This window comes from Myotis lucifugus, unplaced genomic scaffold, assembly GCF_000147115.1.
Source record: "Myotis lucifugus unplaced genomic scaffold, Myoluc2.0 scaffold_67, whole genome shotgun sequence".
NCBI classification, from domain to species: Eukaryota; Metazoa; Chordata; class Mammalia; order Chiroptera; family Vespertilionidae; genus Myotis; species Myotis lucifugus.
This window is the reverse complement of record NW_005871115.1, coordinates 5235098-5251701: the sequence shown is the minus strand read 5'-3', so window position 1 is coordinate 5251701 and position 16604 is coordinate 5235098. Positions and strand designations below refer to the sequence as shown.

General features: G+C 37.8%; 1 protein-coding gene across 1 annotated transcript in view; it reads right to left on the bottom strand.

Annotated features, from left to right (window-relative positions):
- Positions 1-16604, bottom strand: part of DZIP3 (DAZ interacting zinc finger protein 3) — a 130379-nt gene that overhangs the window by 112439 nt on the left and 1336 nt on the right. Inside the window, exons 2-4 of the mRNA XM_014456995.2 lie at positions 9912-9953; positions 6847-6950; positions 3296-3365 (exon numbers count right to left, since the gene is read on the bottom strand). Of these exons, the coding sequence (XP_014312481.1) occupies positions 3296-3365; positions 6847-6878 (102 nt within the window). The 5' untranslated portion in view covers positions 6879-6950; positions 9912-9953. The remainder of the gene's footprint in view (positions 1-3295; positions 3366-6846; positions 6951-9911; positions 9954-16604) is intronic.

Sequence of the window (16604 nt, the reverse complement as noted above, 5' to 3'; positions counted from 1 at the left end):
GGGAAAATGAGTATGTTGCTACTGATCTCTGAATATCAGAACAGCTTCTTACTGCAGAGGCCATAAAGGGCTGAGTCACTGAAAATGCCCTGGCATGGAGTTACTCTGATTGTAAGTAGGAACCAATAAAGTCCATTCAGAACTATCTCCTTTCTCTCCACTTCTGGGTTTGAGTCTTTTTTTTTTTATTATTGATTTCAGAGAGGAAGGGAAAGGGAGAGATAGAGAGATTAACATCAATGATGAGAGACAATCATTGATTAGCTGCCTCCTGTATGTCCCACACTGGAGATTGAGCCCACAATCAGGCATGTGCCCTGACCAGGAATCGAACCGTGACCTCCTGGTTCATAGGTTGATGCTCAACCACTGAGTCATGCCAGCTGGGTTGGGTTTGAGTCTTAAATTAAGATTCCTCCATCTCCAACAATACCCAACAAATACACCTTACATTTAATAGTACTTCATTACATAAAAATTATATCCAAAAATACAGGAAAACATCATAACATTTCTAAAGGGTATATAAGTGCATGTTGTGCTACTCTTACTATTTTTGTAACTTTTCTGTTGGTTTAAAATTTCTCAAAAAGTAAAAAAAAAAAAGAACTTCCATAAACTAGATAAGCGATTATAAAGAATGACCACTAGCCCTGGCCAGTTTGGCTTGGTGGATGGAGCGTCGGCCTGTGGACTGGGGTGGGTCCCAGGTTCGATACCAGTCAAGGGCATGTACCTTGGTTGCGGGTACATCTGGTGTGCAGGAGTCAGTTGATCAATTTTCTCTCTCATCGATATTGCTAACTCTCTATCCCTCTCCCTTCCTCTCTGTAAAAACTCAATTTAAAAAAATATATATTTTTTTTTAAAAAGAATGACCACTATCACCCTGGCCAGTGTTGCTCAATGATTGGTGTCTGCCTGCATATTGAAGGGTCTCGGGTTCGATTCCTGGTCAAGGGCACATGCCTGGGTTGCAGGTTTCATCCCCGGCCCCTGGTAGGGACACATGTGTCTCTCTCACATTAATGTTTCTCTCTCTCTCCCTCTTCTATCCTCTCTCTCTTCCTCCATCCCTCTCTTCCACTCTCTCCTAAAATCAATGGGAAAAATATCCGTGAGGATTAACAACAACAAAAAAAGATCACTGTCAGTAGTATATATATTTCAAACTAAAGGTCAATTCTGCCATCAAAAGTCACCACAGAATCATCTAACACTAATTACCAAATTAATACACATAAATTCTTTTTGACAGAAAATACTATAACCATTACATTTGTTAAATATATCTTATAATAAATATAATTTTAAGTTATTTTTCAAAATATTTGATGTTTAATCCATTTTTGAAAAGTTGATTTGGCATCTAAATCAAATTCAAGTCAGTTTCCACCTCTCTTGCCTCTATATCCCACACCTGGACCTTGAAATGTTTTCTGAATCTAGTTCCCCTGGTTCAAATGTGCATCCCTAGGTACATTTGCCTATGTTGTGTTTACTGTGCAAAATTTGTTATGGTAATAACCTCATACAAGTAAATACTATGATTATTTTATGTTTATATATATTCTTTCATAAGTTACTGAATAACCTTTACAAACTTTTGTTGTTGTCAATCCTTGCCCGAGTATATTTTTCCATTGATTTTTAGGGAGAGACGGAAAGACAGAGAAACGTCGATGTGAGAGAAACACATACATTGGTTGCTTTCTGCACAAGCCCCAACCAGGGCTTGGGCCAGGGAGGAGCCTGCAACCAAGGTACATGCCCTTGACCGGAGTGGAACCCAGGACCCTTTGGTCCACAAGCTGATGCTCTATCCACTAAGCCAAACCAGCTAGGGCAGTGGTCGGTAAACTCCTTAGTCAAGAGAGCCAAATATCAACAGTACAATGATTGAAATTTCTTTTGAGAGCCAAATTTTTTAAACTTTGTTATTAACTTAATTAGGGTACTCCTAAGCTGGCTTTTGCTAAAAACGTCCTCAATCTGATTGAGGTACATTCGCTGAGGTCGACCCCTTCCAACTCTCCCATCCACACCCATCTTGTATACTTGTATCAGAAAGAGGAGTGTGGATGGGAGAGTTGGAAAGGGTCGAACTCAGCGAACTTACCTCAAAACAATGTACCTCCCCCGAGCTGCATATCCCGTCGCCCAACCGACCGACACCCCCCCACTTCTTCTAACGACACCCCCCCACTTCTTCTAACGCCACTTCTTCAAAATAGACTCCCCCAGGCTGAAAACTGACTTCTGAACATGGGCCACGAAGTTTCATTCACACTGTACGTGCACGCCTGCACGTGGTATTTTGTGGAAGAGCCACACTCAAGGGGCCAAAGAGCCGCATGTGGCTCTCGAGCCGCAGTTTGCCGACCACTGAGCTAGGGCCTATACAAACTTTTTAAGTGGATACCAATCGTTATATAAAACCTGTTCATCCAAACTTCATTGAATATAAACATGTGATATTCATATTTAATTAACCATAAAGTATATTATCATTAACAATAAAAGCCTTATATTAATGTATAATTTATTTTCATTCATTGAGTACTCGACTTTCTAACAGTAAAGATGATAAAAACAGCCCAGCTGGTATTGTTCAATGGTTAAGGATCAACCTATGAAACAGGAGGTCACAATTCCAGGTCAGGGCACATGCCCAGGTTTCAGGCTTGATCCCCAGTAGGGCCCTGTGCAGGAGGCAGCCAATCAATAGTCTCTCTCATCATTGATGTATCTATCTCTCTCCCTCCTTCTCTGAAATCAATATATCTATCTATCTATCTATAGATATAGATAGATATCATCATCTATCTATTTATAGATAGATGATAGATAGATAGATAGATATACATACATACACACACACACAGGGAAGAGAATTAACTTCAGAAACAACTCAGTGAATTTCTTACTAAATAAAATTTGGTGTGTGTGTGTGATTTCTTTTTATGTATATTGTTTTCATTTTGCTTGAATTTTGTTTTTAAAAGACAAATAAGAGATTTCTTAAAACCAACTGTTAGAATGTTTCTGGGCAAGTCAAATCAATTATCTATTAATTTTAACTTACAGTGAAGATTGGTGCATAGTATAACTTTGAGACACAGGTTATTATCAATTATCAAAGCAAGATTTAATTATGAGCATAATCTTATTTATTAAAATACAAAAGTGAACTTACCCTGAATTTTTAAAATAATTAATTAGATTTAACATTACACTACCTACTTTAGTCAATACTAATTAATTAACAGTTAATGAAATTTAAATATTCTCTTACCAGTTGATCAGTTAACTTTTCTACCTTATTCTTAGTTTCTTCCTTAGTCTCCTCCTCCACAGAAAGATCCCTATTTTAAATAAAAAAGAAAGGTGTATTCAGGGTATCTCCTTATAAAGAACATAATTAAATTTAGTAGTAAAAACTCTAACAAGTTAATTTTTGTCTGAAAGTTTCAGAAGTGTAAAATTGTGTTATCAAAGACTGATAAATGGAGGTAGGTGCCCTATCTCTTTAGGGACTCAAAAAAATTATGCCATGTCCTAATTGTATGTGGTAGAGAGAATAGAAAACTGATGTAAAGGAAACTCCATCTTCAAACAGACACATAGTAGACCAAAATAATGAGGAGAAAATTATCTTATAGCACTATTTCAATGTAAAGAAAAAAGGTTCTTGAAAAAGTTGATGTTTTGTTTTATGTAAATACATATGTATGTCTTTATGAAGATAATAAAGGGTTAGGAAGGCTCTATTAGATAGATCATTTTATTTTTTGTTTCAGGTTCCTAGCCTTACAATTGTCATTTTCCAAAATGATTTTTTAAATTCAGGCAGAATATAATATTTAGAAAACTGTCAACTATTTTTGTAAAAAGGAATAATTTGACAAGTTTTGCTTTTGACATTGCCTGAAATTTGAACATACGCAGTATTATATACTAAAATGATAATTTTATTCATGAAATATCTTTGTCTACAATGATGACACAGGACTCAAAATATAAGAACCATAACACAGGGTCATATATGATTTATATGATCTTAATTTTATATACTTGCAGAGCTAAAACTGAGGTGAGAAACTTCTATCAATTGATTTACTCAGAATTGTGCTTTATAAATATTACCCCATTTTACTTCACATTTATGTGCTCATTTGACAGAAAATCCTTTATCATCTACATTGTGCAAACTGATTTTTTTTTTTAGGGGAATGTGGGACAGATAAAAATACAGCATTATTCACACAATGAAAGTTTCAACAAAATATGATTCTTACACAGAAACAATGATTCTCAGTGCTCTTTAAAATGTCATGAAAAAGAAAAACCTGCCCTAGCTGGTTTGGTTCAGTGGATAGAGCATCAGTCTGTGGACTGAAGGGTCCTGGGTTCGATTCCAGGCAAGGGCACATGCCTGGGTCGTGGGCTCAATCCCCAGTAGGGGACATACAGGAGGCAGCTGATCAATGATTCTCTCTCATCATTAATGTTTCTTTCTCCCTCCCTCTCCCTTCCTCTCTGAAATCAATAAAAATATGTTTTAAAGAAAAAGAAAAACCTATTTACTAGTATTTCCAACTATCTACTGTACAGCTTCCATAAGAATATCTTAGAAGCATGTTAAGCTCACTCATTACCTGCCCTCTCTTTGCTTCACACACACACACACACACACAACCTGTCTCTTTTTGAGATCCTCATATTAGTTAGTGGTATAATTTCCTTCTGGTCATTAGGAACCTTTGAGCCGTCTCTACTTCTTTTACCCTTTTTCTCATATTTAAGCAGTCATAGAATTCTGTTTATTCTAGTTTTATGAACCCCTCCTTTCTTACTATTTCCTATTCCTAGTATTACAAGCTTCCATCAGCTTCTTCCCAAGCTATTACAGGTGTTGTATCTTGAAATTCCATTTCTTTCCACTATCAATAGAGGTAGTCTTTCCAAAATATAGCATAAAATTTCATTTGTCTTCTTAAAATGTCAATAGCTCTGCACAAAATAAAGCTAAACTCCTTAACAGGACAGTCAAAATGCTCCCCAATAATTTGTCTTAAGTACTTTTTCTTAGCCAAATAACATCCCATCTGCTCTGCTTCTACACCCATCAAAATGCTTCCTAGTCTTTAAAGTTCAATTCAAACAGTACCTTGTGAAAACCCACTCCACCCCAGACAGTAATTATTTTTCCTTCCTATATATAGCCTCAGCATCTCTAATATAACATTTATGTATGCATTTTGCCTAAATATACCTTTTAATATACCTTCCTACATTATAATTCTAAGTACACAAATTTTGTTTAGTCTTTATTCCCTAAGTATCAAGAAGGTCAGTAAATACTTATAAAATAAATAGATCACATTGCTTACTATATAAGATAGCCAAAGGTAGGAAGGAGATCTCCAATACTAACCTATTGTTTAGTATTATAAGAGAGAGGTATAGGCAGGCTAAACTAGTCCCTGATTGGAGGGACTTTTGGCCTGGCCCCAGTTGGCCTGGACTCATATGGATTTATGGCCTGAACCCAATTGAACCATTCAGTAGTCTTCTGTGTTATGCTTAAGTTACCTTCTATAAAATGAGAATAATAACAGCATCCACTTCATAGAGTTGTTATAAGGTTTATATGTTAACACTAGTAGCCCGGTGCACTAATACCCTGGTCTGTGCCCTGTTACAGTGCGGGAGCCCTGCGATCCATTTCCCCAAAGAGGTAGGCCCCGCTCACCCATCCAGGGCTCCTTCATGGATTGCCCCAAAGAGGTAGGCCAGAGCCGGAGGAGGCCTGCAGACCCCCGGGCAGGGCCACAGCAGAGGCCTGCAGACCACCAGGCCGGGCCACAGTAGGGCCACAGCAGAGGCCGGAGACCCCCGGGCCGGGCCATGGTAGGGCCACAGCAGAGGCCTGCAGACCCCGGCGCAGGTGCACGGAGAGGCCTCCACTGTGCCCTGCACCCGTCCTCAACTCGGCAAGTCCCTGCCCACCTGCGCCTGCTGCGCACGCAGCCTGCTGATTGGTCATTACGCGTGAGGGTATCCCAACCAATTTGCATATTACCCTATTATTAGTATAGACTAGAGGCCCAGCGTGTGATTGTAATCACGTGAGGAGGCACCCCGCCTTCCACCATGTGAGAAGGCACCCCGCAGGCCTCCGCAGGAGTCAGGTCTGACCAGCACCGCGGGCAGCCAGGAATTGTGCCTGACTTCCGCCCCAGGCCCCCACTGCCCCCCTACCTGTGTCCACTCTGGGGCTGCCCGAGCCAGCACTGCAGCTCAGCCAGCCCCAGGCCTCCCTGGACCCCCTGCCTGTGTCCGCGCCAGACTGCTAAAGCCGCCACGCCAGCTCAGGCAGGCCCCCGTCTGTCTCCGTCTCTGCTCCGGGCCTCACCTGCCCCCGCAACCTCCTCCTGTCTGGTCGTGACCCATTACGGTGTCCTTGACAAATTTGCATATTACCTCTTTATATATATACTAGAGGCCCGGGTGCACAAAAATTTGTGCACTCGGGGCGGGGGGAGGAGGGCTTGTTAAATGATATATATAATATTACATTATTGAAAATGCCCAAATATGACAAGCTGTGGTACATTTTTCAATTCTTGGCTCTTCAGCCAGGGTGTGGTCCTTAAATAAATTTTCTAAAATTAGATTTTACCCATTTTACTAGTACATCCTCCACTACTCAAAGTTGTTAAACTGTCCTGAAAAACAAAGGTATCTCATTCATACTAGCTTTCCAAGATTATATGGAAGAGACAAGTGTTGTATCTTTGGAATATAACAAATGCAGTTGGCTTTTGTCAATCCACCCCTTACCTCACAAAAAATTCTTCTGGAAGAGAATCCATGATGCACAATGTTCTTCTGCAAAAATCTTATTCCAATGCTTGCAGTCTGACTTCTACTACTGCTGTTTAAATCTGTAAGAAAAGTAGCATTTTTAGTGGAAATGTAGGAGGATTACATTCTTTCTCCCTATTATATAAGTAGTACATGATCATTAAAAAAAATTTTGAAAGTTTTAAGAGAAAACAAAAGTCACAGTTTCATCATCCAAACATAAATCACTGTTTACATTTTTTTAAAAATATATTTTATTGATTTTTTACAGCGAGGAAGGGAGAGGGATAGAAAGTTAGAAACATCGATGAGAGAGGAACATCGATCAGCTGCCTCCTGCACACCCCCCACTGGGGATATGCCCACAACCAAGGTACATGCCCTTGACTGGAATCGAACCCGGGACCCTTCAGTCCGCAGGCCGACGCTCTATCCACTGAGCCAAACTGGTCAGGGCTACATTTTAAAATACTTAATTGCTTTTCAAGCATAGGTTTATTTAACCAATTTGTAGTCATATTGAATAGACAATACTCTACACCACCTTTTTCACCACTAAACACTATGTCAAAAGCATTTTTGTTATTTTGTACCTCTGGTAATTATTCTCAATGGTTACACAATTGGTTGATTAGGGTTTCTTTGACCATTTCCTTATAGTTGAACATTTAGATTGTTTCTCATTGTTTTATTATAAGTGGTATTTTGATAAACTCCACTGTCCATAGGCCTTCTCTATATTTATGGTATTTCCTTATCATTTGCAACAGTATGGGTGGACCTGGAAAGCATTATGCTAAGCAAAATAAGCCAGTTGGAGGAAGTTAAATATCACATGATCTCACTCATTTGTGAAATACAATGAACAATATAAACTGATGAAAAAAATAGATCGAGACATAGAAGCAAGGAACAGACCATCAAACCTCAGAGAGAAGGCAGGGGATGGTGAGGAGGTGAGGTAAGAGATCAACCAAAGGACTTGTATCCATGCATATGAGCATGACCAATGGACACAGACAATAGGGGGGTGGGGGCATGTGCTGAGGGGCGGGAGTGGGTGGGAAGAGGTCAATGGGAGAAAAAGGAGACATATGTAAAACTTTCAACAATAAAGAATTACCAAAAAAATAAAGTGTTAATTCCACTTTCAAAAAAAAAAATCTCATTAGAATTCTTAGGTGAAAAAAACAAATATTTTAAGCCTCCTGTATATTGTTAAATGGCTTCTGAAAAGGTTTGTACTTATTTCCCACAAGTATAAAAGTTCATGTTTAACACAATCATGATAGCACTAATTGTTTTATTTTTCTTTTCGTCTAAAAACAAGTAGCCCCTTTATCCTTTATCCTAAAGTCTTATGATAGTACTGGTGGTCCCGTGCATGGTTTCGTGCACATTGAATAATTAGAAGAAATATTTTAATATTGCTATTTGCCCTTTCTCCCTCAGCACCTGTGAAGCAGCGGGCAGCAGCCCTGCGCCCCACCACCGATGCTGGCTGTGGTCACTGTCTGCGGGGTGATCCGCCTGCACCCACCTTGGCCTGGCACCGCCCGCTCACCTGCTCCACCATTGGGGCCGGCAGTGCCTTCACTGCCACCCGTGTTGCGTAGCCGATGCCTGCCATGTTCCTCACCGCCCCCTGGTACTCAGCACATGTCATAGTGACCGGTCAAACTCCCAGTCTCCTGATAGAACTCCCGGTCAACCGCCCGCCTGCCCACCCAAGGGGACAATTTGCGTATTAGGCTTTTATTATATAGGATACCTCCATAAGATAAGAAAGGTGATATAAAGAACTCTTGTCATACTCTCTGGTTCAAATATCAATGCAAGTTGTAGATGGTTCTTGAAAGAAAGAAAAAACTCTGAGGCAACACAAATGAAAACAAAAAGTGGGATAATATAGAATAGTATCATTAGCATATATTTTTATTCATATATCTCTCTATTTAACTATCCCAAGACCAATGCTTCTCTTTTACTGGAAGTTCAAGCCACCAGACTTCATTGTCTTCTGCTAGGCTGACTTGCCTTTCTGACCCCACTCCACTGTACATAAGCCCAGGAACTGTTAGAGCAAATATATATAAAACTATTTCTCAGTGCTTTGGGCAAAGTAAAAAATAATGAGGAAAAAAAGATAATGGCAGCAGTAGCATAAAGGAAACAGACCTAGAATGCCTTGGGCTTGCTACCAAGCACAATACTGGGTAAAGTTTCTTATCTGTTACCTCTGGACTGCTTATTTATCTCAGTAATTGGGTGGCTAGTTTCTCTGAAAGTATATTTAATATGCACCCATAAATTAGATCAGTAGAGCTTTTGGAGATCCATTATTAAAAAGCAATTCAGCACAGGTTATTCCCAAATCAAGAAAACATATTCCACAAAATGATTTGTAAGTCACCTATTAAGAATTCAGATTGTATTTAACTCAAAGAAATATATTTTACCTGATGTCCAGTCTCTCCAAAAGCCAGAAAAAGACAACACAAAGGCAAGAAGGAACTGCAGGACCTGAACCATCCTAAACCTTGAGATCTGAGTATCCTGTCCCTCATGAGCTTAAAAGGGAGAGGACAACTCAAATTCTTGGTCTAAAGCAGCGGTCGCCAACCTTTTGGACCTCACAGACCACCAGTAGTCTGCAGACCACCGGTTGGCGACTGCTGCTCCACAGGTTTCCTTAAACCAGTGGTCACCAACCTTTCGGACCTCACGGAACACCGGTTGGTGACCAGCAGTCTAAAGGCTAAAAGAAGTTCTGAAGGGATCATCTGCAAAGTAAGTATCCCTAATTATAATACTACCTATATTCTGTATTTGACCCACACCAACTCTAAGTTACACAGAAAAGTCTTGAGACAAAGGTAATTTAATGTTAGCTGATACTTCTTAATCAAAACACAAATGCAAAGATTCACACACATGCTGACTTCTATCTAAATGTCCTCACTTAAAACAGCTTTCTCACACCTCTTAGTTTCTTGCCCATCCCTAACAAAACACTTCTTGATGTCAGTATTTTAACTTACCTATTCAGAATCTGGTTCTCCTAGGTCTTCTTACTTTAAAACCTGAGTAAGCAAAGTCATATGCTTATTTAAATTTGCATTATGTTCAAATACCAGTGAAAGATACAACCTAAAGCTAATAATGAAGCAGAGAGAGGTTGGATAAAACTTGTTATTCTTTCACACTAAATCAGATCTGCTTCATCTCTTCAATACAGCTGTATAGAAAAGGAGATGACTTTGAAAATTTTAGGACTGTACTCAAACTTGTCTTTCTTTTACGGTTTCTATAACCTCCCTCAATATTCTAATTAAAAGTAACGGCATTATTTCATACCCAGAGCATACAAATATAAGCCTTTTCTAGACAATCCCCTCATTTACAGAAATTAAATGCTCAGACATGAGCATCTCACCCCTCTGATAAGCTTCCCTTCAGTCAGTTGCTATTTATACAGACAACGGGAAGACTAAAAAGAAAAGAGGCAAATCCTTTGGCAACAAGATAGAGAGGATAGAAGTTTTCTTCTAAACTATTCGATATTTAGTTGAAAAATAAAAGGGTGTAAAATTAATCAACCAGAAGATATTTGGATACTGAATTAAGAATTTTAAAAAAGGCGAATGGCTTTCTTTTCAGCCTGCTTAAAAATACAACCTGAGATGACTCTCTATGATGAAAGGTTTTCCAGGAGAGACCGACCATCAATCTCATCGTTTCCCTGGAGCTGAGCAGAAATGTGTGGCAAACCCTACCAGCAACAGCAGCATTTTATTGCCTCTGTTGGGAAGGAAAGCCTAAGTGCCTAGCAACAGAAAGGAAGTAGCCAGCCTAAAACATTACCACTGTTTCTAAAATAATCCAAAGGTTTCTAACAGTCTAGATGCTGAAGGAAACCTCTAACTCAGGGTTAACATGGGTGGAAGGGTAAATCTGGTTTCCCCTGGTATATTAATTTCAATAGACTTTTCCTATCAGTAGGAAACTAAAAACAAACTCTGCCTTCCTGGAACTGAGGAACTGCTCTTCTGCTGGAACCATTCAGATTTTGGCTGGTGGACCAGAGGGCAAGTTGAAGCTCATTGTCAATTTACAGCATATCTTTATCCACCAACCAAAATTATTTTATTTGCAGACTGTTTGAAAAATAAGGCATTACCATCCATATCTTGATAATAGTAAAATACCTTTTTTACTGCTCTTTCTGAGTTTCCAGCTTCCACTTTTCCTCATAGCTACTAAAATTATAATAAACTTGTTTTTTACTGTAAAGGGTTATTTTTCTCAACTTTTAAAGCTGTATTATTCATATCAAAGTAGGCATAGGACTTGTTTATAACTTTTAATCCTTCATCTAAACATGTACCTTGAGGACTCCTATAACCTCCCTAAATTGTATATAAATACATTGTTTTTAAATCCCCCTGACCAATTTACAGGTTCTGATTGGCCAACAAGTTTATATTTTAATGTGTGGGAAGATGTCCCATGAATTTGTTACCCTTGACTGCTCTGGCACTTACAGATTATACAGTGCCAAGTAAAAGAGTTGATTTTAATGTAAAAAGAAACAAAAATGGGGAAAAACAATTTGCTTTTCTCAATGCTATTGGTTTGAAAACAAAATAAGACACATGCTATTTTGCAGGACAGGAGTTTAGTTATTGAGAACTTTTCTTATGCTCAATAAAATCAGTTTTTCTCTTTCTTGGCACTACTGACATTTTGGGCTAGATAAATCTTTGTTATGTGAAGTTGTCCTATACATATGTATGTATGTATGTATGTATGTATTTAAAATCCTCACTCAATGGTATTTTTCCATTGATTTTTAGAGAAAGTAGAAAAGAGAGGGAAAGACAGAAATATTGATGTGAGAGAAACACATCGATTGGTTACCTCCTGCATGAGCCCTGACCAGGGCCTGGCCCAGGGAGGAGCCTGCAAAGAAGGTGAAGTGCCCTTAACCCGAATGGAACTTCGGATGCTTGGGTCTGCAGGCCGACACTCTATCCGCTGGCTAGGGCATTTTTATTTATTTTCCAATTGACTTTAGAGAGAGAAAGGGGAAGAGGAGAGAAGGGAGAGCAGGAGAGAGAGAGAAAGAAAGAGAGAGAGAGATTGGCTGTTTCCAGAACTCACCCCAACCGGGATCACTCCCACAACCAGGGCAAGTGCCAGGAATCAAACCCACCACCTTTTGGTGTATGGGACTCACCTCCAACCAGCTGAGCCATGCTGGCAAGGGCTGTCCTACACAGTTTTAGAATGTTGAGCAGCATCCCTGGCCTCTACCCAGTAGATGCCAGTAGCAACTCCCCCACTTCTCAGTCCCATTGTGGCAACCAAAAATGTCTCTAAACATTGCCAAATGTGCCCTGGGGGATAAAATTGCCCCCAGTTGAGAACTACCTAACTAAATAAATGAGTTAAAATGAAAAGGCTAATTAAATGAACATATAACACATTGTTCTAAGGAAGAAAAATAAGACCATCCTTATATTACATAGCATGTTCAAACAATAAATCACCTGTCTACAAGAAAGATAAATGACATAAAATATCTCATTTACATTCCCATCAATGCCAAAAATAAATTGAGAGGTTGTATAACTTCGGTAGTTACAAGCATAGAAACATTGGAATCAGTCTGAAAGGGTATATAAGCCTGCTTTGACACACAATAGCTGTGCAACCTTATGTAAATTAACCTCTGTGCCTCAGTTTCCTCTGAAAAATGGGGATTAACATACTTGTTTCATAGCGTTGTCATGAACAGTAGGTGTTTAAAACATGTAAGAGTACAGTATCTAGCACACAGAAAGCACTACATGTGTTCCTATCCTCACCATCATCATCATTTAACTTTTTAAAGTTTTCAGCAAAATTAGTTCACTTTTCTTTCAATTATCTACATTGGATAAATAGTATTATACAGAAAGGAATGGTAATAATGATACTTAAGAATTAAGACAAAAACAGTTTTTCAAATATATCCCACATGGCACAAATGGCAGCTTAGTTTGCAAGTTTGGCACTTTGTATTTTTCATATCAGCACATATACATAAGCCATATTCTTTAAAATGCATGATATGCCATTGTAAAATAAATCATATTTTTTACCACTACTGATAAATACTTAAATTGTCTCCATTTGTGTCTTGTTTTGGTGTGGATTTTGTTTTTGTTTGGCTATTACAAACAATGCTGCAATTAACAACCTTGAACCTAAACTTGCTAAAATTTTGATAGCTATTTTTAAAAGGTGGATTTACTAGAACAGCATTGAATTAAATATACTCAAGAAGTTCATGGATCTGTTAATAACACAAAATTGGACACCATTAGTGACAGATATTTATGAAAAGAATTCAAAAATCTCCTTAGAGTTGATGTGATGTTTTGATGACATATGAGTAGTAACAACTTCAAGGCTTAAAAAACACCAAACAAACAAAAAACAAAACAAAACAGGAATAGGACACTTTCTAGGAATAAGGCAAGGCATTTTGTGATGAGAGTTCCTTAAAACAAATATTTTAACTATTACTGATCAGATTATGTCTGCTAGAAAAGCAGCAACAGCCATCCATTATGGGTAGCTTTTAAAGTACTAAAGCAGGTGTTCTGTGACTCTAGTACTCTGAAAGTCATTATTTCTCATATGTTAGATAGCTTCAGATAAAAATGGCTATCAGATTAGACCCAAAGAATAACAAGCTGTATCATTATTTTGATATTAGCTGTGTTAAAAATGAATGAAATATATTGATCATTTGATTTTCTAATTTCTAGTTTCTTCCATTTTTGTATTTGTTTAACTTCTTGGCAAGGCTACAAAATGTACCTAGACGAGTGATCAAAACATTATTTTACCCTAAATAAAAAATATTTAGTTTAATCAAGCAAACTCCAGAATGGGTGCATGATGACCGGAAAATCTTTGCAAAATTATCAGAAACTAAATATATTTTCAAGCCCAAAAGATTAGGATATTCATTGTCCATCTCAGCTTTTGCCATTTAGCAAATATCACTGTTAGCACTACCTGGCAGCTTATTCCAGGAAACAAAACCTTGCAATGTATACCCACTGCCCCCTCCTTATAAATTTGCCAAAATAGGAAACATCCTTGCCAAAATTAGCATCTTGGCAGAAGCAGAGTTTTAATTCTTTTCCTATCTATCCACTCAATTCCTTTTACAAGTACAAAGGCAAATCCAAAGGGTATACATTAATTTGTTTTATTTGGAATGTACCTACAATTATGATGCATGGGTTAGGATTTACCTGAAAAAAAAATCCAGATATCAAACTATCCATCAGTTTCAGGTTATGTACAGCTAGCACTGCCAAAACAACACTGTTCAAAAATGTAGCTAGGAACTGTTGAAAGGAGCATCTGTTACCCCTAAGCAAATTCTCCAAAAGTGAAATATTTTCAGCAACTTAAAAATATTATGTTGTCATTACAGCTGTTAGACAAAAGGAAATAAGACAGGATGCTGAGACATGATACATGTAGGGATGATAATCAGACAGAGAATGGAGGATACCATATGTACTTAACTCCATCACCACCAATAACAAAGCACACTCTACCCAAATCCAACTTGATCCACCCATGTGAGAAAAGGTAGATCAAGTTTTTAGTTATAAAGAGTTTACATTCATATAAAATTAATGGGGGAGGGGGGACAGCCCTGGCCAGTATTGCTAAGTGGTTAGAGCATCAGCCCAGAAACAGAAGAGTTATGGGTTCAAGTTCCGGTCAAGGACATGTACCCAGCCCAGGCCAGGGCGCATGTGGGAGGCAACCAATTGAAGTGTCTCTTTCACATCAATGATTGTTTATTTCTCTCTTTTTCTCTCTCTCCCTCCCTCCCTTCCACTTTCTCTTAAAAATTAATGGAAAAAATATCCTCAGCTGATGATTAACCAAAAAAATTAACAGGGTTCATTAACTTGATTTCACTGAAAATAAGATTAATTTTCAATAGCTCCTATTTGCTGGGCTCTGGGCTAAGTATCTGTGTACATTGAATACACATCTAATCTTCACACAACTCTAAAAGATAAACATTGCTGTACTAGAGGACCAATGCACGAAATTCATGCACGAAATTCCTGTCAGGGGCACATGTCAGGTTGCAGTTGCGGGCTTAATCTCCAGTAGGGGGGATGCAGGAGGCAGCCCATCAATGATTCTCTCTCATTATTGATGCTTCTATCTCTCTTTCCCTCTTCCCTCCTCTCTGAAATTAATAAAAATATATTTTAAAAATAATAATAATAAAAATGGTAGGGAAAACATTTACCAAAAATATCCAACTCAACCCCGAGTTGATTTCTGTAAAATGTATAGGAAAAAAATCAGAAATTGTTTGAAAGTTAGATTATTTTATGATTTAGCAAATCTTTTAGAGATTACCTGACTTTTAATACTTAACAGTTGGGAAAGGAAACAGGAAGAATAATTGTAAAGGAAGAATACTTTTGGTTTATATAGGTTTTCTGGCTTTGTGATGAAGATAAACATTTCTGAAAAATGAGAAGTGGCATTAATTGTACAGACTCTGTTTTCTGGATCAGCATAAAGGATAAAATCAATTTAATATTAGTATTTGATTTTGTTTTAGCCATAGTAGGGACATGGTATTCAAATGACCCCACACTTAGACCTCTTGCCAATTATACCACTGACTTTCTTAGCCTTTAATCTTTAAAACCTGGGCCAATGAGACTTTTGTTCTACCTATTTATGCCTATTGAATAATCTAGTTTTATATTTAGTCTCATGTCCCTGCTAGAATGCAAGCCCTACAAAGTCAGGAAAAAACTTTTTTTAATCCCTGTTTTATCCCTAGTGCCTAGAACATCTGGCACAGTTAAACACTCAATATTGATTTAAAGAATGAAGCCTCATATCCTTCTGCACACCACAAAGCCTCTGAAAGCAGAAGTAAGGGGTGAGCTTGTATGTAGATTACTGCTTTCTCTGCCAACCTCAAGTCCTCCTTTAGAAGTCAAGAGCAGCCCAGATGCTACAAGACTGATCCCTGCAGACAACCACTGGGTCAAGATAGGGTTTCTGTTTTTCTCTATGTATATGAATGGAATTACTAAAAAGTAAAATTTGTGGTTTTGAAAATAAAACAAAACAAGAATAAAGTCAAAGTTGATTATTGAAATACTGAATAAAGACCAACTAAGAAAAGAGAGAAATAACATTAGGATGAAAAGGAAATTTGAAACTACAAATAGGTACTGAGAATTATTGGAATACTGATGCAAGTTTATATCAATAACTTTTTAATCTAGAATTCTAGATAAAGGAGTTGGTATGCTAAAAATTTCCAATTTCCAAAATCAACTCAAGAAAAAATAGAAAAATATTATGAAATCAATAACCCTATTACAAATACAAATATTTTTCAAAGATCGACCACTAAATAAGCTCTCAAGCTTAATTTTATAGGTCAGTTGTGTACAACTCACAAAGATCAGATGATTCCTATGTGATTCTCATTATTCTACAGCGCAGGAAAAAAAATGATCGAAAACTTCCAATTAATTTTTCAAAAATAACATATAACCCAAATTCCAAGAGAGAATAAAGAAAAAATTATTTTTAATTCTCATGAACATAGACATAAAATCTTGAATAAAATATTTACAGCACAGCAAACAGGTTTATTACTGTGCAATGGA